Source organism: Bos indicus, chromosome 15 (genome assembly GCF_029378745.1).
Source record: "Bos indicus isolate NIAB-ARS_2022 breed Sahiwal x Tharparkar chromosome 15, NIAB-ARS_B.indTharparkar_mat_pri_1.0, whole genome shotgun sequence".
NCBI classification, from domain to species: domain Eukaryota; kingdom Metazoa; phylum Chordata; class Mammalia; order Artiodactyla; family Bovidae; genus Bos; species Bos indicus.
Genome location: NC_091774.1, coordinates 24,265,063 through 24,288,984, shown reverse-complemented (window position 1 = coordinate 24,288,984; position 23,922 = coordinate 24,265,063). Strand labels below are relative to the sequence as shown.

Genomic DNA, 23,922 nt, shown 5'->3' with positions numbered 1-23,922 from the left:
CTGCAGAGTCATTTGAAATGTGAAATGTGCTTTTGATGACTTAACTCCGCTAACGACCCATCTGCCCGTGTGCGCTGAGCTTCAGGGGCTGCCAGGGCTTGTCCTGTGAGCCGCAGGGCTAGGCTGGGCTGAGAAGGGGCAAGTCAGAGCCCAGGCTCATCCCCATACCGTCCTCAGCACCCACGGGCCTCCTCACCAACATGGGACAGGCACCAGAACTCTCAGCATGGTCCAAGCAGGTCTGACACGGCTTCAGATTTGGCTGCCTTTCTAACGGGGAACAGAGACTAGGAGTGAGCTCCATGGCCTGGGAGACAGCTGGCTGAGATGGCCTGAGTCACTCTCCTACCCCACCTGTGAAATGGGGGAAGGACACTTATCTTGCCTCCTTCCCAGTGAGATAATAGTGAATAGAATCGGAAGCCAAATTCTGTTTTTAGATTACATAGGAAGCATTTATAAAGCAATGGTATAACCATGGCTGGGATTCCCAGATGGTGCGGTGGTAAAGGACCACCTGCCTATGCAGGAGACACAAGGGACTTGGGTTCAATCCCTGGGTCGGGAGTCCTCTGGAGGAGGAAGTGGTACCCCACTCCAGTATTCTTGCCTGGAGAATCCGATGGACAGAGGAGTCTGGCGGGCTACAGTCTGTGAGTTTTCAAGAGCTGGACGCGACTGAGCACACACACAGATGCACACACAGACACGATCACAGCTACTATTTCTTTTAAATTGAACCACATGAAATTGCCAACATGCAACCTTTTCTTGACATAAAAAGTGGCAATTTCACATATTCAAACTAATGATCTTTAGATGGAAAAGCACCAGGCAGGATCGCTATGGCTCATTTAAAATTAAAAAAAAAGTCTACTTAGGAAAGAGGCACATTCCATTCCTATCACCTTAAGCCTTGGAAAGACCTACACGCAACAGCATTTGAGATGTGTTGTATTTATTTGTACCCTACTCACTCCAGAAAGGATTTCAGGATAAGTTAAATCAGGTAGCATTACCTGAAACAGGAATAAACGAAGAAAAGTAAGAACAGGAGCAGGGTGGAGCCAAGACTGAGGCTCAAAGAGCAGAGGCAAATGGCCCGTTTTACAGGTAGGTTCCAAATCGGATTTTGCAAGTGCCGCCATATTTACATGGTCTGCAGGGTCTGTTCCCTGGTGCCCAGGGGTTAAGACTCGCGCAGGGGACCCGGGTTCGATCCCCGGCTGGGGAACTTGGTCTGACATGCCGCAGCTAAGAGTTTGCATGCCTCAACCAAAGACCCTGCCTGCCACAACTAAGACCTGGCACAACCAGATAAATAAACCTGTGAAAAGAAAGAAACAAGTGCAGAAGTGACACTGTCCATGGCAGTAAGTTCAGACAGGAGTTTGTCCTGGAGGTCCTTAAGAGGGAGTGTTCTTCTCACAGACTCCTTCTGGTTTTCAACCCTTAATCTGGTCAGCTGGCTCCTCTCACGTCAGAGATGTGGGAAAGGGGACAGGTCTTAATGTGGCAGGTGAAACCTGAGATGCCGCAGGGAAGCTCCCGCCCGCACGCACGCCGAGCCTTACCGGATCAGGTCAAGGTGGCCGATGATCAGGCTCCGTCCGTTCTCCGTCTGGGCGAGCTGCAGCAGCAGGGCCAGGCTCTGCTGCCGGATGGCCGGGACCCTGGAGGCCAGCAGGGAGGGCAGAAGCGGGCCCGTGTCCGGACGCAGCACAAGCAGGCGCTGGTTCTCCTCTGCAGAACACAGGGCACGTCAGCCTCATGCAGACCACGATGGTCACGTGGGCTCTGTCTTCCCTCCTCTAACGAGAAACCCAACTCTTCTCCAGGAGGCAGGCTAATGAAGGTAAGAGCACGGATTCTAGAAGCAGAATGTGGGATCTGAACCATCAGGAAATGACCTTAGCCGAGTTATTGATCCCTTAGCTTCCTCATTAGTGGAACGAGGAAGAGGACCAAGGTAACAGTTGTCATGACGATGCAATGAGTTAATGCGTGACGGTGTGGAGAACAGGGGCTGGCACATACATATATGTTAGCTAGTATCATTGTTCTTGCCAAAGGCTCCATGGTGGACGGTATCCGGAAATGTGAAGAAAGGGAAAAGAAATCAGCTGAATGGTGAAAGAGCTTTAGACCATCAATTTTCATCTAACGGCCAAAGCAACCATCTGAGTTCTTTCTAGAAAACTAGAATGACCACGCGAGAACATTAATGAATGAAGCACACTACCCTTCCTGGCTGTGAACTACTTCCAGGGTGGTAGCATTGGATATGCCCTCTCCCCCATCACCCGGTTCATTTTCTAAACCAGTGCATGAATTTATCTGAGAGCAGGCAGAGGGATACAGGCTGGAACATGAGGCTGAGCTCTGAAACAGAGCACAGTTTGTTTAGATTACAGAAAAAAATGGACAGTAGCTCACTGTCAACAACTCAAATAACACAAAATGTGAATACAGCTGAAAATAAAAGTTTCTTCTCTGTAACCTCCTCCAGGTAAGCACTTTCCCTAAGGGGGGCTGGTATTCATATGAATAATGTTAAAATATAATACATCCTTCCCATAATTGGCTTTTCTCTCCAGTCAGCACTATATCCCAGACCTACTTCCATGCCTTTACTTTTAAGCATTCCTTTGTCCTATTTAAAAACATCTCTGTATTTACTGAATTGGATACACCAAGATTCCATTCACCTGAGACAGAGCATTTATGTCCTAAGTTGTGTCTGATGGTATTTTTCCAGATGTTAAAAAAGATGTGACCTCAAGGTTCACAGAAACCAAAGTAGGGTGCAGACTGAGGAAGTGGGGCTGTACAGAGGGAGACAGGTCCCATTCAGACTGAGGAAACACCCTGTCATCAAGTCCATCTTCTTAACCTCAGGCAAGGGGGTCTACGCAAACACCCCCCAGGGCCCATGCGGTGCCCTACGAGCAGCAGGGCACCTTGATAAGGATGTTAGTCTGAGCATAATTCCCTTCATGGAAGAGGCCCCCTGATTCTCTAGAACCTAAGATTTCTACAATTTAAGGTGATACCTCCACTCTACTAAATGAATAAAAAACATTATATTCTCTCATATTCAGCATTTAACCATTTACAGGCTGCATTCATAAGCTCCCTCGCTGATTTCCCATGAGAACCCACGCATGGGAGAAACAGCTATCACTATTCCCACTTTCACTGTTTTGTGTTCAAACATTTTTCCTCATTTGAAAAAACACTTTTTTTTTTTTAACGAGAGAAACACCTAAAATTTTTATTTACATTGAGGTCACTGAAGTGGCGACCGTATAAAAATTTAGCAAACTCCAGAAGATGCTAATATGTAAAAAGGGAAGAGTGAGGGTAAATAAAATCCCCAAAGCATGTCACTGTTTCACTTTAATTAAGCAGTCAGTATTAATCAGTGTCACAAGAGGCCATCAGGGATGGCCGTAAATCTCATGATGCTGAAATGGGTACTAAGGTCAGCAAAAAGCAGCACTATTTTTCAGCACAGAAAAGGAAAAACTTTACTTGCCCCACTGCCGATGCATGAAGTGAAGCTACTTGTCTGCAAAGAGCAGGGCAAGTGCCCAGATGATGAGACGTGATGCCGACCGTGACCTTGCCTGCGTGGAGGCAGCTATGAGAGTGCAGCACAAATCTGTATGCTTTTTCCAGGCGACAGTCTAGACCTCCACGTGCCAGGGCCTGTCCCAGGGGAACAATCACGCCTGCCCCCGCCCCTGCTCTGTAACTCTCCCATTACCGTGCACCGATGATGACCGATGGCGGTTCCCTGGCTTACCGTTCTCGCTGCACACTGCCTGCCAGAGTCTGAGAACAGATAAGCACACCGTCTCTTCCACGGCATCTTTTCCTGCTGTAGAAAAGCACCTACAGTGTGCAAGGGAGACATATTGAAATTGCAGTCTTGATGTTCCTTTCAGTTGGTTTCATTTCACCCCCAGACTCCTCAAATGTGGGTTTAAGCAGGTCACCAGGACCGAGGGACTGCTAAGCCCTGAAATGAAGTCCAGGACAAGGATGCAGCTGAGGGAGCTGGGGCTGCCTGGAGAAAGGACAGTGAGCCAGGGGCCAGGCCGATGGCTGCACCAGACCAGCGAACTGTTCACAGGCCTCCTCACGCCTGCAAATGTGTGCCAGTGACTCCAACCCATGTCTTGTCCTAATCCCCAGGAATTGCATCAGAACAACTGAAGTACAAAATAAAATTAAAATACATTTAGCAAACTACCTCCTGCCGTATGAGTCTTTCTTCAGATGAAATTATAAATGGGTTCAGCCAGGACCCAACAGATCTCATTTCCTGAAATGATCAGCAAATTCCAAAAGAGGAAAAGAACAAAGAGCCATCTTGCAAAAACTGGTGGGAAAACCAGCAAGAATGGTCATTTCTCTGACTTTGAAGGGCTTGGAGGAACCCTGGCAAGTTTTGGTAACTTTTCTCTCTCTGCAGTTGTTAACTGTGGTGTAACTCTTAACTGCTCACAGCTCAAGGGTGTTCACATGGCACTCAGTATCGACTGATAGTAGTACCGTCTGCCATCACACTGCCTGTGTACTGAGTGTCTGATTGCATAAGAAATGGTTGTCTTTCCTTGTTTTGAGGCCAGGCTGTCTTTACAAGCATCCCTACCTTCTTATGACCTCATTCTCACTGATGATACTGAATCCATTGTTTGTTCTGAATAAAGTTCGTTCTGTGCCTGAAACAAATTCGGAGAACACCACATCGTCAGAATCTGAACCGCCTGCTTGAACCGTCTAGCTGTCACAGAGCCAGATGATAACAGAAACCCAATATGGAATGTCTAGGTCACCAAATTCACAGTTTGGGCAGAAACTAATGCCTCCCATTCTGAAACCTACACCTGTCATCAGCCACTTGGTACCACAGTAAGAGGGACATCCTGTTCACGGGAGAGCTGGGTCCGGGTGGCCCCGTGAGTGATCTGACAACTCCTCATTTTGTAAGCTTTAGAGAGTCTCCAGGAGCTGCTTAAACTCCTGGAAGAACTGGCATATCCATCTGTTCTTAAATGTTTATTTTGAAGCTGTTTCCAGGCTCTAGAGAGGAACTGATAATCATCAAGAAGCTACTGCAGGGGTGTTTGAGCACCCTCCACTGTACACTAAAGAGAAGTTAGACTCCATCCATTTGTACAAACAAACAGCATTCTGGCACTGAGAAGCAAGGAAGGTTTCAGCCCTGGGATCAGTGATGACAGGAACTGGTAAGAGAGAGCAGTATGGGTCTCATTAGCAGGAGAAGAGCTGATGTTTGCTCTGAAACTCTTTTCACATCCTAAGAAACTATCAAGTGTGACTGGGATGAACTTCATGGTTTTTCTTACAAAATTCTGTCTTCCATTCCTCTATAGTTGGGGGGAGATATGTGGGGATAACAGAAGGTGTTTGGGGTATATATGGGGTATGTGGGGCTTCCCTGGTAGGCTCAGCTGGTAAGGAATCTGCCTGCAATGCAGAAGACCCCAGTTCGATTCCTGGGTCAGGAAGAGCCACTGCAGAAGGCATAGGCTATCCACTCCAGTATTTTGGGGCTTCCCTGGTGGTTCAGACGGTAAAGAATCCCCCTGTAATGCAGGAGATCTGGGTTCGATCCCTGAGTTGGGAAGATCCCCTGGAGAAAGGAGTGGCTACCCACCCCAGCATTCTAGCCTGGAGAATTTCATGGACAGAGGAGCCTGGCTGGCTATAGTCCATGGGGTCGCAAAGAGTCAGACGTGACCAAGTGACTTTCGCATGGGGTATGTGTGGGATATGGAAATGGTGTGTGGGTATGTGCAGCCCGTGGGGAACAGAGGAGAGGTGACGTGTGTGGTGTGTGGCTATGTGATATAAGCATATATGGTGTCTGTATCCCGTGCGCATGGTGTGTGTGTGATGTATGTGATACAAGCACACGTGATGTGAGCACGTGCTGGGTGTGCATGTTAAGTACGTATGCAGTGGTGTATGCTGTGTTTTTTGTCGCGTTGTGTGTCTGCTATTTATTGCAGGTGTGTGTGCAGTGTCAGCAGAGGACAGGATGGAGCTGGCTGGGGTGGGGGGTATTTCTTAAGCACCCCCTTTAGCACCTGCATTATAATAAGTCTTCAATCAATATTTGTGGCAGGAAGGGAGGAAGGGATTCTTTGCCTCCTATGGTCAGACCTCTAAACCCTGTCCCTTCAGACTAGACAACATTCATGAGATCACACACACTGCTGGCTTACAATCCTTCATCATCTCAGTCAGGATTTCAATCCCCCCTGCGTAGAACAAAGGGATCTGATCAGGCTTGGAAAGAGTCTCCAGAAGATTCTTGGTCGTCACGGCCGAGTTCTTTCCTGAGTCCAGTGACTCCTGGGCTTCCTTCTCTTGAACGTCTGCTTTCTCTCGAAGATCTACCTGATTCAGGTATTCTAGCAAAACAAGGAGGAGAAGCACACCAACATCCTAACAAGCAACCCGTGCACCAACCTTTTTCTGAAGATGGACAGTTGAGAGGCAGAAAGCATGAGAATAATTCAAACTTGTTTTCAGCATGGAAAACTTTTAGGAAGGGTGTATAGTTTCTACCCAGAATCTTAAAACATCTTGGAATCATTCAAGGACAATGTCGCTTGTGGTCTAAAAGGCTTGAAGGCAGGATGGCAGAGAAAAGGAGGAAGGCCAAGAACAGAGAAAGAGGAGGTGGGCAGGGTGGTTAATGAGAGGGCTGGACTGTGCAGGGCCGGGCAAGGCTGTGCCCGTGGCCAAGTGCAGAGAAGGCATGGAGGGCACCCCAGAGCCAGAGCACAGGGGGAGGTGCAATTCAAACAAGGGTGTCAGCAGGAAGTCTCACCTTTTACCTGTGTCTGCAGCTGGGGGTTTATTTCTAAGATCTTCTGATAACACTCTCTAGACTAGAAGAAAGAAACAAGGCCATGAAGAGTGGCTAGTGGGGAGTGGTGATTATAAGAAAGCCACTGGGTACCACAGGGCTTGGCTTCTTCATTATCTCCTCCCAGCCTCCCTTGCTCCCCTCGTCAGAGGCAGGCATGGGGAACGCAGCATGCATTTGACATTTTGTTTAGGCTTCTCTGGTTCTGTGAGGCAATGGGCATTATTTCAAAATTCATTTTTAAAAATAGTGTTGTCAGATACAGTCTGTGATGGAAAATAACCACTCCTAAATTCTCATGGTTCATGACTGGCTAGGAGAGGAATAATCATAAGGTAAATGCAAAATTGAGATGTGATATTTGCACTGAGAGAGGATGGGAGGCTACCTGTCAGATATGCCCACGTGGAATAAGGAAATAAATGAAGCTAGAAACATTGTTGACGGAGACTTCAGAACAGGAGGAGACAGTTGCTTATTTAAATATGCAGGCTGCGAAGGGCTAGTGAGGGGCTGCTCACTGGCCGTGGAATAGTCAACTAGAACACCTGAGAGTGAGGGGCTCTCACTGAGGACACTGTTAGAAAGTTTCTGCAGAAGAAAGATTCTTGCTAATGGGTTTAGGATGACAGGTTTAGGGCAGAGAAGAAAAGCTCAGGGGGAAAAAAAAAATGGTTCTCAGATATCTTAAAGGCTCAAGACTCATCTAGAAGGTCAGGATTAAGAAATAAACTGAAGGAAAAAAACATCACATTAAAACAGGGAAGAGTGCTGTCGGATATCGAACATGGTAACTGTAATAGGCTGAATGTTTGGATCTTCCCAAAATTCATGGTGAAACCTAATCCCCAGTGTGATGGATCTGGACGTGTGGGCTCTGGGAGGTGACTGGGTCATGAGATGGAGCCATCCCCAGAGCGCTTCCTTGCTCCTGCCGGCTGCCTAGGAACTGGGACACAGGCCCTCAGCAGACACTGAATTTGCCGGCATCTTGATCTTGGACTTCCCAGAACTGGGAGAAATAAACCTTTGTTGTATAAGCCACCTGGTCTATGGAATCCCAAAGGACTAAGACGATATCCCTGTTTCCAACTTCTTTTTAACCCTAGCTCTAATCTATCAGTAATGCTTGTTGACTTCACTGTCAGCATATAAGCAGAGACCCTCACTTCTCACCACCTTCACTGTCAGCAACCTGGTCCAAGCCATCGTCACCTCTCACTTGGATAATTTGTTGCAATAGCATTCTGACTGGTTTCCTGTCCTTTTCTTACCCTGTCAAGATACATTCTCAATACAGCAGAGTGATGCTTTAAAATACAACTCAAATCATTTCGCTTCTTTACTCAAAACCTTCTGATGGTTCCCAGGGCACTCAAAATAAAAGTTCAGGTCCTTCGAAAAACCTGCAGGGCCCTAGGGCATCAGTCCCTCACACACTCCCACGGGCTCACCCTCTCACCCTCCTTGCTCGCTCCATTCTAACCATCCGTCTATCTGAACCATTCATCCACTGTATATCCACATGGCTTCCTCACTTTCTGCCCTCCTTTCCTTCAGAGAATCTTTCCCTGGCCACTCTCTATAAAACCAATCTCACCTTCACCACTTCCCAATTTAGTTTTCTCAGGGACACTTCTCACTATCTAAGGTAACACACATCTGCTTATTTGGTTTCTATCTTGTGACAGGTCACCCTCACTGCAAGAAAGTGAGTCAAGGATTTTGTCTTGTTTGCTACTGCATTCCTGCTGCCTAGAACAGTGCCTGGGACACAGAGAGTATGCATTAAATATTTGCTAAGTGAATTAATTAACTGAATAAATGAGTGAATAAATGGAATTTGGTGGACAGGAGATTAACATTTTCCTTTTTACCTATTATTTGACTTAATTATGATAAGTTTGTATTATTTTTGAATTAAAATCTAACAGAGAATAATTTTTTAAAAATGTACAACAGGGGGCAATTTCTTATTAAACATATAATATCTTGTAAATGGAAAGACATCTCATGTTCATGGATTTGAAGCCTTAATATTGTTAACAATATTCAATGCAATTCAATGCAATCTGCACTAAAATTCCATCTGTCTAAATAACATTCCATTGTGTAAATTTACCACATCTTCCTTATTTGTTCATCTGTCGATGGGCATTTAGGCTGCTTACATGTCTTGGCTATTGTAAATAGTGCTACAATGAACACTGGGGTACATGCATCTTTTCGAATTATGACTTTCCCTGGATATAAGATTAGGAGTGGGATTATGGGATCCTAAGGTAGCTCTGTTTTTAGTGTTTTTAAGGAACCTCCACACTGTTGTCCAATTTACATTCCTACCAACAATGTAGGAGGGTTACTTTCTCTCCACACCCTCTCCAGCATTTATTATTTATATTACTCAGCCATAAAAAAGAATAAAATAATTCCATTCGCATCAACATGGACAAACCTAGAAATTATCATACCAAGTGAAGTAAGCCAGGAAAAGACAAATATCATGATATTCCTTACATGTGAAATCTAAAAAGGAAAAAATGACACAATGAACTTATATAGAAATAGACCTATAGACATAGGAAACTGCAAGGAGATCCAACAAGTCCATTCTGAAGGAGATCAGCCCTGGGACTTCTTTGGAAGGAATGATGCTAAAGCTGAAACTCCAGTACTTTGGCCACCTCATGCCAAGAGTTGACTCTGATGCTGGGAGGGATTGGGGGCAGGAGGAGAAGGGGACGACAGAGGATGAGATGGCTGAATGGCATCACTGACTCGATGGACATGAGTCTAAGTGAACTCTGGGAGTTGGTGATGGACAGGGAGGCCTGGCGTGCTGTGATTCATGGGGTCGCACAGAGTCGAACAAGACTGAGCGACTGAACTGAACTGAACTGAGATTGGTCATAGCTTTTCTTCCAAGGAGCAAGCATCTTTTAATTTCATGGCTGCAGTCACCATCTGCAGATTTTGGAGCCCAAGAAAATAAAGCCAGTCACTGTTTCCATTGTTTCCCCATCTATTTGCCATGAACTGATGGGACTGGATGCCACGATCTTAGTTTTTTGAATGTTGAGTTTTAAGCCAGCTTTTTCACTCTCCTCTTTCACTTTCATCAAGAGGCTCTTTAGTTCCTCTTCACTTACTGTCATAAGGGTCATGTCATCTGCGTATCTGAGGTTATTGATATTTCTCCTGGCAATCTTGATTCCAGTTTGTGCTACATTCAGCCCAGCATTTCGCATGATGTACTTTTTTATACAGCCAGACATCCTGGGATGTGAAGTCAAGTGGGCCTTAGAAAGCATCACTACGAACAAAGCTAGTGGAGGTGATGGAATTCCAGTTGAGCTATTTCAAATCCTAAAAGATGATGCTATGAAAGTGCTGCACTCAATATGCCAGCAAATTTGGAAAACTCAGCAGTGGCCACAGGACTGGAAAAGGTCAGTTTTCATTCCAATCCCAAAGAAAGGCAATGCCAAAGAATGCTCAAACTACCGCACAATTGCAGTCATCTCACACGCTAGTAAAGTCATACTCAAAATTCTCCAAGCCAGGCTTCAGCAATATGTGAACCGTGAACTTCCTGATGTTCAAGCTGGATTTAGAAAAGGCAGAGGAATCAGAGATCAAATTGCCAACATCTGCTGGATCATGGAAAAAGCAAGAAAGTTCCAGAAAAACATCTATTTCTGCTTTATTGACTATGCCAAGCCTTTGACTGTGTGGATCACAATAAACTGTGGAAAAATCTGAAAGAGATGGGAATACCAGACCACCTGACCTGCCTCTTGAGAAATCTGTATGCAGGTCAGGAAGCAACAGTTAGAACTGGACATGGAACAACAGACTGGTTCCAAATAGGAAAAGGAGTACGTCAAGGCTGTATATTGTCACCCTGCTTATTTAACTTATATGCAGAATACATCATGAGAAATGCTGGGCTGGAAGAAGCACAAGCTGGAATCAAGATTGCCAGGAGAAATATCAATAACCTCAGATATGCAGATGACACCACCCTTATGGCAGATAGTGAAGAGGAACTGAAAAGCCTATTGATGAAAGTGAAAGAGGAGAGTGAAAAGTTGGCTTAAAGCTCAACATTCAGAAAATGAAGATCATGGCATCTGGTCCCATCACTTCATGGGAAGTAGATGGGGAAACAGTGGAAACAGTGTCAGACTTTATGTTTTTGGGCTTCAAAATCACGGCAGATGATGATTGCAGCCATGAAATTAAAAGACGCTTACTCCTTGGAAGGAAAGTTATGACCAACATAGATAGCATATTCGAAAGCAGAGACATACTTTGCCAACAAAGGTCCATCTAGTCAAGGCTATGGTTTTTCCTGTGGTCATGTATGGATGTGAGAGTTGGACTGTGAAGAAAGCTAAGCGCCGAAGAATTGATGCTTTTGAACTGTGGTGTTGGAGAAGACTCTTGAGAGTCCCTTGGACTGCAAGAAGATCCAACCAGTCCATTCTAAAGGAGATCAGTCCTGGGTGTTCACTGGAAGGACTTATGCTAAAGCTGTAACTCCAGTACTTTGGCCACCTCATGCGAAGAGCTGACTCACTGGAAAAGACTCTGATGCTGGGAGGGATTAGGGGCAGGAGGAGAGGGGACGACAGAGGATGAGATGGCTGGATGGCATCACTGACTCGATGGACGTGGGTTTGGGTGAACTCTGGGAGTTGGTGATGGACAGGGAGGCCTGGCGTGCTGCTGTTCATGGGGCTGCACAGAGTTGGACACGACTGAGCGACTGAACTGAACTGAACTTTGCATATAAGTTACATAAGCAGGGTGATAATATACAGCCTTGACATACTCCTTTCCCAATTTGGAACCAGTCTGTTGTCCCATGTCCAGTTCTAACTGTTGCTTATTGACCTGCATACAGATTTCTCAGGAGGCTGGATAGTCAGTCACATGTAAAAGAATGAAGTTGGATCACTTCCTCACACTGCTGCTGCTGCTACCGCTGCTAAGTCGCTTCAGTCGTGTCTGACTCTGTGCCACCCCATAGATGGAAGCCCACCAGGCTCCCCTGTCCCTGGGATTCTCCAGGCAAGAACACTGGAGTGGGGTGCCATTTCCTTCTCCAATTCATGAAAGTGAAAAGTGAAAGGGAAGTCGCTCAGTCGTGTCCGACTCTTAACGACCCCACGGACTGCAGCCTACCAGGCTCCTCCAGCCTTGGGATTTTCCAGGCAAGAGTAGTATATACAAAAATTAACTTGAAGTGGATCAGAGATCTAAATACAAGTGCTAAAGCCATAAAACTCTTAGATCTTGGATTAGGCAATGGTTTCTTAGATTTGATATCAAAATCCTAAGCGATCAAACGAAAAAATTAGGTTATGTAGACTTGCATAAAAATTAAAAAACTTTTGTGCTATGAAGTGTAAAGATAACACAGAGAATGAAAAAAATATTTTTAAATCATTTATCTGATAAGTGACTTGCATCCAGAATTTATATGAATATTATATTATGATAATATTTATATCACTTTATATTGAATAGTTATAGAAATATAAATTTATACCAGATTGATTACATTTATACTCAGTATAAAAAGACAACCTATTGATAAAATAGACAAAGGATCTGAAGAACCATTTCTCCAAAAATGGCCAATAAGCACATGAAAAGATGCTCGACATTATTAGCCAACAGAGAAATGCAAACCAAAATTGTGAAATACCACTATAAGGTGGTATACTCATCAGGATGGGTGTAATAAAAAAGACAGATAAATAGCAAGTATTGTCTGGGACGTGGAGAAATCAGAAACATATACTGCTGGCAGGAATGCCAAATGATGCAGCCACTCTGGAAATCACATGGGCAATTCTTCCAAAGGTTTAACACAGAGTTATCATGTGACTCTTCAGTTTCACTTCTGGGTGTAGAGCCAAATAGACTGTAAACATGTGTCTATACAAAAACTTGTACATGGATGTTCATAATACCCAAAGGTGGAAATAAGTCACATGTTCAACTGACGAATGGATAAATAAAATGTGGTATATCCATACAACAGAATATTGTTCGGCAATAAAAGAAATGAAGCACTATATATATTAATGTATTACAGCATGGATGAAACTTGCAAACATTATGCTAAGGGAAAGAAGCCAGTCATGAGAGACCACAAATTGTATAGTTCTATTTACATGAATAGTGCAGAACAGGCAAATGGATAAAGACAGCAGTAGATTATTAGTTGCCCAGGGGTGAACTGGGGGTGGGGGTGGAGGGAAGGGAACTGACTGCTAGTGGGTGACAAAAATGTTCTAAAGTTGATTGTGCAATTCTGACAAAACACTAAAAACCACTGAGTTGTTTATCTTCCATAGAAGAATTGTTTGACACCTGAATTATATGTCAATAAAGCTGCTATTACAAAATATATCTTAGTGTGTACATATATCTGCATGGCTGCTTTCTGGTGATGAGATCACAAGTGAATTTTGGTTTTTCATCTTTTTGCTCTGTCTTTTCTCTCCAGAGATGCTCTTCCTGGAGCTGAAAGAACAGTGGGAGAAGACACTGCAGAAGAGGTTCCTACAGCAGGCAGGGCTGCACCAGATGACACTCAGTATCCTTCTCAACTCCAAGATCTACTGTGGAAAATACTAAAACGTGGATTAACACCTCATCAACTTGGAGGAATGTGGTTCTCCTCTGAGACACTCTGAAGCACAGCTCCGAGATCAAACACACCTCTTAGGCTTCCTCTTGCACTTACCACACTGTAGTTCTTTAGGGCGAGGTGGGCTTTTCCCATGTGGAAATACGCTTTTGTGCATTTTTCATCACACTGCATAAAAGAGAATCACTGATCAGATGTTTTGGAAGATTTGAAATTATTAGCACCAACTGCCCAGCTAATAGGGTTAGGGCAGCGCTTTGATTCTCAGGACAGCCACCAGAGTTGACAATTAAGACTTTTTCTGTGCATCTGTGACCAAAATAATTGATGCTTGCAAGGAGTCTGGATGCACAAGTAAGCCCTCTATCAAATTAATTCATGATACTAGCCAGTTTTCATTTCCATTTAATGAAACTCAACCAGGAAACAAACCAGAAAGCCTTAGTTTAGAAGAGCTCTTGACCCTGGTTGAACATTAGAATCACCTGGGGGTGCTTGTAAAAAAAAAATCCTGAGAGCCCAGCTGAAACCCACAGCAATTAAATTATACTCATGGGTAGGACCGAGGCATCGATAATTTTTTAAACTCTCCAGGTGATATAAATGTACAACCAAGTTTGAGAATCACTGGTTTATGAGAAGGTAGGAAAATTTACTCTGGGTAAACAGCTGTTACTATTACATCTTAGGAAGCCTGGCAAGTTCCTCCCTTGAAATAAACCACAACATATATACTAGAAACTTGCGTTTGTATCACTTATGATCTGAAAGCGAGCCCCCTTCAAAACGTATGAACTTTACAGCTGAAACAATACTGCTTGCCAAGGGGCCCTGCACTGGTCTGCTCTGAATTACTATAACTACAGAGGGAATGATATAGCAGAGACATAAACTTAAAGCATCCAGTTAATTCACTGAACCCCTTTTATGTGCCAGGCCTTGTGTCGAGTCAGATGCTGTCAGGCATGTATATGTACAGAGGGAGTCCAAGCTCAGGAGTCTAGAAAGTCCTGGGTGAAGCCCTGTCTGCCCCTCACAAGAAGCGGCATACTGGCCAGGCCCCCCGGCTTTTCTGAGGTTCACTGTCCTCATCTGCAAAGTGGAGATCATAATAGTGTTTCTTCTTGAGAGAGTCAGTTCCTAGGCAGGTTGATAAGGAGTCTAGGGGTCCCCAAGGAGAGAGGGGTCTGGAATTCTCAAGGAGGAAGAAAGGACAAACTTTTTTTCTTTCTCCACATTCCTTAGGATTATATAACAATAATGTATCTGCCTAAGGACAGTCTTTGGATTAAACCTTCTGTTATCTTAAAATGTAAATTATGGGAGTAGGTCTGATGAGGTCTTTACAGCCTCCAGACATTCTTTGGAGTATATAACTTCATTGTTAACACTAGCAAGCGGGTACTCTTTCTGCCCCCTTCTGATGCCTATGTCAGAAGCTTTCTCTATCTCCTTTATACTTTAATAAAACTTTATTACACAAAAGCTCTGAGCGATCAAGCCTCGTCTCTGGCCCCGTATTGAATTCTTCTCCTCTGGGGGCCAAGAATCCCGGTGTATTCGCGTGATTCAACAACAACCTTTCATTCTGGGCTGTTGTGAGGAGAGAATGTGTGTAAAACAGTGCAATACCAGGTAAGAGAGTGTTAGCTGCTGTTGCTGCATTTACAAGAAAAGCAATGATTTCAGGGCAAAAAGGAAAATTTAAGAAAAGCTAAAGAATAATAGAAGGGGTAACAATAATCATTACATTGGAAGAGCCCTTTATAGATGCATTTTCATGAATATAATTTCCTGATTCCTTGCTAAGTGAATGACGGTAATAATATTAATGCATTATTTTCAGTCCTGACCATATGGTTCATATGAATGATCTTATGTAAGCCTTATAGCAACTCTATGAAGTAGATACAGTTATTACTCCCATTTCACAGATGAGGAAACCAGGGGTCAGAGAGGTTTAAGGTCACACAGACCCTAACTGGAAGAACTGGGATTAAGATCTAGCCACTGGACTCCAGGACCCAAAGGCTTAGGTATCACACCGAATCTCCTCCAGAGAAGTGCTACAGCAATTCTGGAGGAAATCCACTCTGAGGAGATATACACTAAGTCCCCTACATACGAACCTTCAAGTTGCAAACTTTCAAAGATGCAAATGTGCATCTGGTTCCAGCAAGGAACCAGATCCTGTGCCACCCATGTCAGGCGTGAGTGAAATTGCAGCTCGCCCTCCGTCTCCTGTTTCTGATGATCCTTCATCTCTACCATCTTCCACCTCTCCCTCCTCCAGTCAGTAACGCCTCTTGCCTGTTCACTCCTTGCCAGCCCCGTATGCTAGCTGTTGTACCTTACTACTGTACTTTTCAAGGTACGTACTCTAAGATCAAAAATGTTTTATTTTCTGTTCGTTTGCTTTTTACGCATTATTTGTGTGAAACCTATTATAGTACAGTACTATATAGCCAATTGTGTTAGTTGGGTACCGTGGCTAACGTTATTGGACTTACGAACATATTGGATTTATGAACGCACTCCTGGAACGGAACTTGTTCCTATGTAGGGGACTTACTGTAGTCTAACAAAGACATACTGCATTTCAGAGGATGCCAAGACAATCACATGGAAACCTTTGGGGGTGGGGGCAGCCAAAATGCGAGGATGGGGGCAGCTGAAATGCAGGCACTGGCAGGGATGAGCGTTGAACCCACGAGAGAAGACAAGAGCTTTGAAGGAGAAACTGCAGGAAGAAGAAACGCAGGGAGCTATGGAGTGAACCCTTGCAGAACTCACACAGGATGGAACTAAGAAAGCAGGAAGAGGACCGTCTGAAGGGAAAGGAAGCTCACAGAAGCCGTCTGCTCACGGCGCCTTCACTGGCAGGCATCAGGGTTCCAGCAGGGGAAAGGGAGCCCCACTGTGCCCTCCTGATGGGGTGTATTGTGGCCACGCCCCCGCAGACACTGCCACCAGGGGCCCGCTCGCGCACTTTCTCACTAATAAGCCCTTTCTCCTTTTGATGAGGTATCAACTCTCACCAGGACTCTCTCAGGCAAACCCCAGATCCCCTTAAAAGGAATTCTGCCTTCAGAGGAAGATGTCTTTTATTGTAAAGGAAGACTTCTGCCAAGAAAGAAATGATTCTGATTCTAATTGAAACCCGCTTCACTGCCTTATCTTCCCTGACAAGGAACATGGGCCTTGAAATATCATCACATGGGCTTGTCGCTGCCAATTCACAGGTGTCAAAAATACTAAATTGGCATGAAAGTACTAATACTATTAATAATGGAGTGCCACTGACATTCACTACTGATATTTTAAAATGTGAAACTTTTTCTTTTGATTCACAGCTTCCATGTAGAGCCAAACCATTGTTAGTTTTTAGATCTCCTTATACATTTTTTTCCCCCAGCCCTCCAAGTGTTCACCCAATCCTCTGCAACAGGGAGCCTCGCTGGGCTCTTATCAAGGTTGGCTGCTGGGTTTCAGCTGTGCTGGGCCAGCTCTGCTTCGCGCTCACCGTTCATCACACCAGGCTTCAATTAACATTTGGGAACAGGCCAGCGTGTCGTGCTGAATCACCATGAGGCTGTGATTAACTCTTTGGGCCTTTTCAGATCAGAAAAGATACTCATGAGAATCCCCACGAGATCTTGTTTCTGCCACGTGAGAGGCACGCCCAGGGATGACGGGGTTTCCAGTTTCCATGAGAGGTGTTTACAGTCAACGGCTCAGGGCACCAGCCTACGGCGAGGCCAACGTGGGCTATGTGATCCCGTGCAGTTTACTTAATTAATCTCTGAGGTTCAACTTCCTTGTTAGAAAGATAAGGATAACTGTGGTGTTGACCAGAACAGAAGGCTAGGAGGCTCCAATGAGATAGCTCACAGTCAGCGAGCAGAAATGCAGCTTTTTCTCTTATTGCTAAAACACCAGAGGAAAATGCCCTTGCCTTTCTCTTCTCTTACAGATGATAGCAGAAAAAAAAATCATGATCACATAAAGCAACATAACAGGCTAGTAGATCTCCGCTGGAGCCATGGAGAACCTGAAGGCACCAGCTTTGGGCAGTTCTCATCACTTAAAGACTGTCACGATGCCGTGGGACAAAGTGTTTCCTGCACCATATCTTTTAGGGGGTAAAGAAACCAAGCACTCCAGATGTCTGTTTTGGAGAGACTCTCCTGTTTTAGAAACTGTTATTAGTAAAGATGAGTTTCAAATTCCTTGCTTACCTTCTCAATAGAAAGTAAGGAAGTAGGTGGGGCCAACATGCTGCTGTGGCGAGGAGCTCTGGGATGGGTTAGGCTGGACCGGGGAAACCAAGCCCAGGATAAACCTGATATATTTTCCTGGCACTTCAACTTTACTTGATTATAAGTTATTGAAAATAATATGGTTATATTAAAACAGATGGATACATTTAATGGTGTGCAGTGCAAAATGTGCAAGGATTTCCAAGATATAGTGAAGTCGCTCAGTTTTGTCCGACTCTTTGCAACCCTATGGACTGTAGCCTGCTAGGCTCCTTAGTCCATGGGAGTCTCCAGACAAGAATACTGGAGGGGGTTGCCAGGCTCCTTAGTCCATGGGAGTCTCCAGACAAGAATACTGGAGGGGGTTGCCATTTCCTTCTCCAGGGGATCTTCCCAACACAGGGATCGAACCCGTCTCCCACACTGCAGACAGACTTTTTACCATCTGAGCCACCAGGGGCTCCTAGAAATAATTTGCATCTGAGAAGAAATTTCATGCTCTCTGCTTTTAGACCCTCCAGGGGCTCATGTTCCTTCTGTTAGCACGTTGGCAAGGAAGGTTGAGAGGCATTGGTTTTGATTATTTAGTTAAAGGCCCTTGTGACAGAGTAACTTGGGGGAATGTGGATTAAGGGTTATTTAAATATTTAGTCATCTGAAATAATGTTCCAAAGAAGTGATCATGACATTTCTCTTTTAAAAACCCTTCTAAGATTTCCACCAACAGTCCTTCCTTCTCTCTACCTTTGACTATCTATTTTGGCAGAAATACCACGCACAGTATTATGCTATCTGCCTGAGGCCTGACTAGCATCCAGGCGGAACAACAGAAAATCTTGCTTCTGATTATTTCTCTACAAAGAGGCGTGCTAGGACACATTTCTGAATGAGCAGAGCTGGAGGGGAAAAGGATGAGCTGATGAGGAAGGATGGCCACATGGCAGAAACAAGCCCCCCAGGTTGGCTCTAGAAAGCGCAAGACGCATCTCCACCATCACAAGGAGCAAAGCGTCTGCTAACACTACAGTAAAGGGTGAGCCGTTGTGACAACACCCTGAAAAGCCAATGTTAACAACAGTTCCTCTAGAGTACTTCCTCTGGGTGAGGCACCACAGGTGTTATCATAACCCTCACAACAATTCTATTCTCTCCCATTTTACAGGTGAGGAAACCGAGGCTCTGACTGCAGCGTCCACACCACTTCCCATTATGATACAACCACACCTCCCCTCCATTCACTTCAGGACTGAGACACCCGGCCTTGAGCAATCCCCCCTCCATCATGTGGAAGAGGAAACAACCTTCTTACCTTCAGAGCCCAGTCACAATCCACCAGCGCCTTCCGGTAGTCCCCAAGTTTGATATAAGCCTGTAGAGACACAAATAGCTGCTATTCACACACAGTTCTGCAGCGAGCAGTCTTCAGTCAATGCAGAAAGCGCAGTCGGGCAGGAGAGAGCGGTGCGAAGTATTAGTAACTGGTCCCTGCCTGCACCAATCAGGGTGCCGGCAGGAAACAGATGGCACTCATACTGGGGAGTTTAATAAAGGGACTATTTACAGGGTGAGTGCAGGGCAGATGGAGACTAGCAGTGCCAGCCAGCACCACTGCTGGACCTGAGGGGCAGGAGGAGGAGTAATGGCCAAAACGGAAGAGGGCTGCTTTGTGAAGAGCGCTGCTTAAGAGGAGCTGAGGCCTTTAGTAGAGCGGAAGCTGGAGGAGAAAGCCCCAGTTCACTTTCCTCCTTCCTTCTGATCTCACTGGCCAAATGGAAGTTAGAAAGCTGGGGAGGCAAGAGGCCAGTCCACAGAGGTCAGTCCGTCCCCCAGGGCACAGAAGGATCTGGGCGGTGGTGGCAAACAGAAAATACCCAGCACACTAAACACCCCTCGAAAGGAAAAGCCAGCTCCTGGAGCTGACCCTGCTGTGAATGTCCCAGAAGGAAACCAAACAAGAAAGGGGATCAAAAAGACAGATAATGACAAGTGTTGATGAGGATGTAGGAAATCAGAGCACTCATCCACTGCTGGTGGGAACTGCAGTGATTCTGGAAGACAGTCTAACATTTCCTCAAAAGGTAAAACACAGAGGTGCCATATGATACAGCAATTTCACTCCTGGGTATATAGCCAGGGGCCTATACGTATATGTTCATGCAAAAAGTTGCATGCCAATGTTCAGAGCAGCATTACTTATAATAGCCAGAAAGCAGAGATAACTCAAATGTCCACCAACTTATGAATGGGTAAATAAAATGTACTAGATTCACACAACAAAATATTTGGCAATAAATAGGAAGGGAGTACGGATGCATACTACAACACGGATGCACCCTGAAAACACTGTTGAACGGAAGAAGCCAGACGCATAAGGATAAATACTGGATGATGTCATTTACATGAAAAGCCCAGAACAGTCAGGTGCATAGAGGTGTACAGAGACAGAAAGTAGATTAGTGGTGACCCAGAGCTGGTGTGGGGGAGGACAAAAGGATTGAGGAGCTTAAAGGGTATGGGATTCTTTGGGGGACGATGAAAATGTTTTCTAAAATTGGTTGTGGTGAGGGTTGCACAATCCTGTGAATAGAAACCACTGAACTGTACATTTTCAATAGGGGAATTATTGGTTATAGCAACTGTACCTCAATAAAGCTGTTACCAAAATATGATCAAGAAAAAGTTTTGCTTCTTTCCTCCTGAGTGCAGCAAGGAGGAGGAGTTTATACAGGAAATGAGCTCATACAGGAAATGAGCTCATGTAGGAAATGAGCTGACATATAAGAGTCAAACTATCCCCAGGAGCCCTTGGTTTCAAATGCCTTGCAGCTCTCTTCTGGGATCCCCTACAATTGAGGAAAATCTTGAAAATCAGGCATTAACTCAGAATTCTGTGATTCACTCAAACTGAACTAACTTAAGAATTTAGATCATTTACAGTTTCCAAGAACTGTGGCACATAAGCAAATGAAAGTCTGCACCAAGGCTGTTAAACCCTCTGTATTAATTACTGGATATGAAAGATGCTTAATAAATTCTTGTCAAGTTGCACAAAGTAGACTTTAAGTGCTCATCTTTCGGAAAGTTCCCTAAGAAGCAGCAGTGATCATCCTATTGGAAGAAAGGAAAATCAGGCCCCAGGGTCCCATTAGTCACCAACAACAGGTTTGCCCATGACCAAAACCGTACCAGGGCACTGTGACATTCTGAACAATAAATCGGGTGCGATATCTACATGGACAAACCAATTATGAGTTAGTGTTATAATTCACGAGAAATCGAAGCAGTCAACCAAACTGAGGGGGGAGCAGGCAACAGCAGGTTAATGGAATTTCTGCTGGGCAGCTCTTTGTACCAACAGAAAGGAAGCTGCTAGGCAGTGCTTTCATTAATAGGGATTTGGTACTAATTGAAGATGATGACTCTTTGAGCTCTCTGTTCTATATAAAGCACCATCCTTTCCTCTGGGTTTGGGGTTTCATTTGGAAGTCAGAGGATGTGGGGAAGAAACTAGCGTCCTTCTAGACAACTTCAGTCATGACTTTACGGCATTGTTATTCAGGATGCAGACTCTGTATGGGCTTCAACAATTTCTCTACACAGCCTTTCGCTTTTCCTTCCTTTTCTCTTTTAAAGCTTGGACTCAACACCCTCTAAATTTCCTGTTTGCTTTTGTTTTTCCACATTTTGAAAAGAACGACTTTTCCAAATGGCAATTAAACTCCTGATTTATCTAAATTACACCAGCAATCTATTGATCATAACATTAGCTCCGGGAGAAAAACAAAGCGATGGAAGGGTAGGTTTTCTCCCTAGCAAGCAGCGACACTCAATTCACGGGGTCCTTATTAAGTGTTTTCTAACTCCGCATGCATACAGGGAGGCATTTTAAAAATAGTCAATGGTTCAAATGGTTCCTAACACCAGGCAGCACATTTTGTATTTATTTGTCTCTGAATAAGCTTTCTCTTTGGGAAAAGAGGAAGGAATTGCCTCCCTAAAGCCTTTCATTGCATTTACCTATTTTTATCCACAGTCATTCTTAATGTGGTTCTCCAGAACTAATCAAAGTACTGCTTAAACTTGAGTACAGTAAAAATGTAACTAATTTAGAGTAATCAGGGTATAGACCATGTGAGTTAGATGTAAGTCTGCATTATATAACTTTCTAAAGGAATTCAATTTTACAGCTTTCAAGTAACTTCAGAGTAACAAGACTGAATAAGCATCCGTAGGTAAATGGTTTGGAGACCAAATTTGTGATAAATAAAAAAGAACTATAATTATCATATTAATTGTTTGTATTTATAGCTGTTTCTTTTGATGTGTCAACAGAAACCTCACTCCCTCAAGTGGACTTTCTGTGCCTCCAGCAAGTGTTATATAACTTAATAAGGATTTATTGAACATCGGTTATAAGCACAGCATTAGGGGGAAAAGTATATGGCAGTTTTTACCCTCAAAAAGTGTATAATCTCGTGAGGGTGATAAAATGGACATGGCAAAAATCAACCTCTGGCCATTTTATTTACCGATTCTCTTCCTTACATTTTTTCCTCCACAAATGGGGGTAGGTAAATGACACCTCAACTCGAGACTGATTTATCCAAACTGGTGAACTAACGAGTTTACGTTGTGCTTGGATTTTATTTATCATTAAATCATTGCCACGGTCCAGCCTTTTTGGACGGCTGACGTCCTGTTTCTCGCACTCTTCCTCAACGTACCACAGCAGGGTATTCTTAATCCTGAGTTACAAAATTGGAGCTGACGAGGATCCTCTCCTTGTCAATGACATGGCGTCAAGTTCATCTCACCCAGGCCCTGCTGACATACTCTGATCATCAGATAATCATGTCCACGAATCTGCCAATTTTTCAGGCCTGAGCAGGAGACAGCTCTCCCATACACAAACGCAAGCACTTTTCAAAGATAAGGTCACAGGTGGCATTTCTGTTTCAACTGAAAACTATTCATCTCGTCCCTTCATTAAGGAGTAGATGATAAACATCAAGGTAATGATTTTTATCTGGTGTTCCAGAAATCTGAGCTCATCTGTGATATTAAATGGAAGTATCGGGGGTTTTACAAACTCAAAATTTCTGAGAAATTGGCTCAGGACCATTAGCTCTAGTATACCCAATCACAGAATCTTAATCAAGGAGGGATTCATACAGTGAGTAAGAAATTAACAAGAGAGTAACCCTTAGCAGCCTTAAACTGGCATCAAAAAAGAGGATGAACTAAGTCAGTGGTGGCAGAATTCCGAGGTCTCACAGGCTATCTCATTCCACTGGCTTTCTCAGCTATACACGGGGTGAAGTGCCTGGGGACCGTCAGTGAGGAGATGGGTGACTTTTACTATGGAGACAGCTGATTATGTGTAGCTATTCCCAAGTTCTCCTTTAATGAGTCCAAGTTGGTAGCTTGAACCTGGAGCATAGTGAAGAGTATTTACACCATGGAAATTGGCAAATGCTCCATGCAGATCAGCCTCCACCCCCAGCCCAACCAGAGCGGCTGCTACACATTTACCAGCACACGGCGGGTACCACCTAGTCTCACCCTTCTCTGCTTTCACAAGGTTAATGGCTGCGGCTCCCTGGGGAAATCCCGTGGACACACCCTTGCCTCACTGACCTGAGCTCGGTTGGTGTACAGCACCTTCATGTCCTTCAGCTTCTCCAAACCCTCACTGTAGCACAGGATGGCCGTTTCGTAATCACCTCTGACAAATGCTTCATTCCCCTTTTCCTTTAGGGCTGTGAGAATAGAAGTCATACAGGTGAGCTCTCCCCACACACTGGAAAATTCTTTCAAGCTTCACTGCCCTGATTTTCCAACTCTACTTTGAAGGTTAGAACGTCCATCCATCCAAAGGGGGCCTGTTACTTCCTTCTCTCTGCAGATCATTCTGGGTCGATTTCTTTTATATAAATCCTCCCCAAGTCTTCTAAGCAGCTTCTCAGAAAAAGTAAATGTTTCTGTCTCAAGGCTCGGAATATTCCAAGCTTGCCACAAAGAGCAAATCTACACATTCAGTGTCTAATAAAGAGATTCAAACGACTAATTTTCTAGCAAATATGGAA

At 44.4% G+C, this 23,922-nt stretch overlaps 1 protein-coding gene across 5 annotated transcripts in view; it reads right to left on the bottom strand.

Moving 5' to 3' along the window:
- Positions 1–23,922, bottom strand: part of TTC12 (tetratricopeptide repeat domain 12) — a 46,784-nt gene that overhangs the window by 14,221 nt on the left and 8,641 nt on the right. For 4 of the 5 annotated variants that reach the window (XM_019975744.2, XM_070803445.1, XM_070803446.1 and 1 more), the window contains 8 exons: positions 23,474–23,595; positions 19,146–19,205; positions 13,674–13,745; positions 6,872–6,932; positions 6,261–6,449; positions 4,661–4,730; positions 3,809–3,897; positions 1,575–1,743 (listed from right to left, as the gene is read on the bottom strand). In XM_019975744.2, the coding sequence (XP_019831303.2) occupies positions 1,575–1,743; positions 3,809–3,897; positions 4,661–4,730; positions 6,261–6,449; positions 6,872–6,932; positions 13,674–13,745; positions 19,146–19,205; positions 23,474–23,595 (832 nt within the window). The remainder of the gene's footprint in view (positions 1–1,574; positions 1,744–3,808; positions 3,898–4,660; positions 4,731–6,260; positions 6,450–6,871; positions 6,933–13,673; positions 13,746–19,145; positions 19,206–23,473; positions 23,596–23,922) is intronic. The other variant, XM_070803447.1, reaches the window with a different exon arrangement.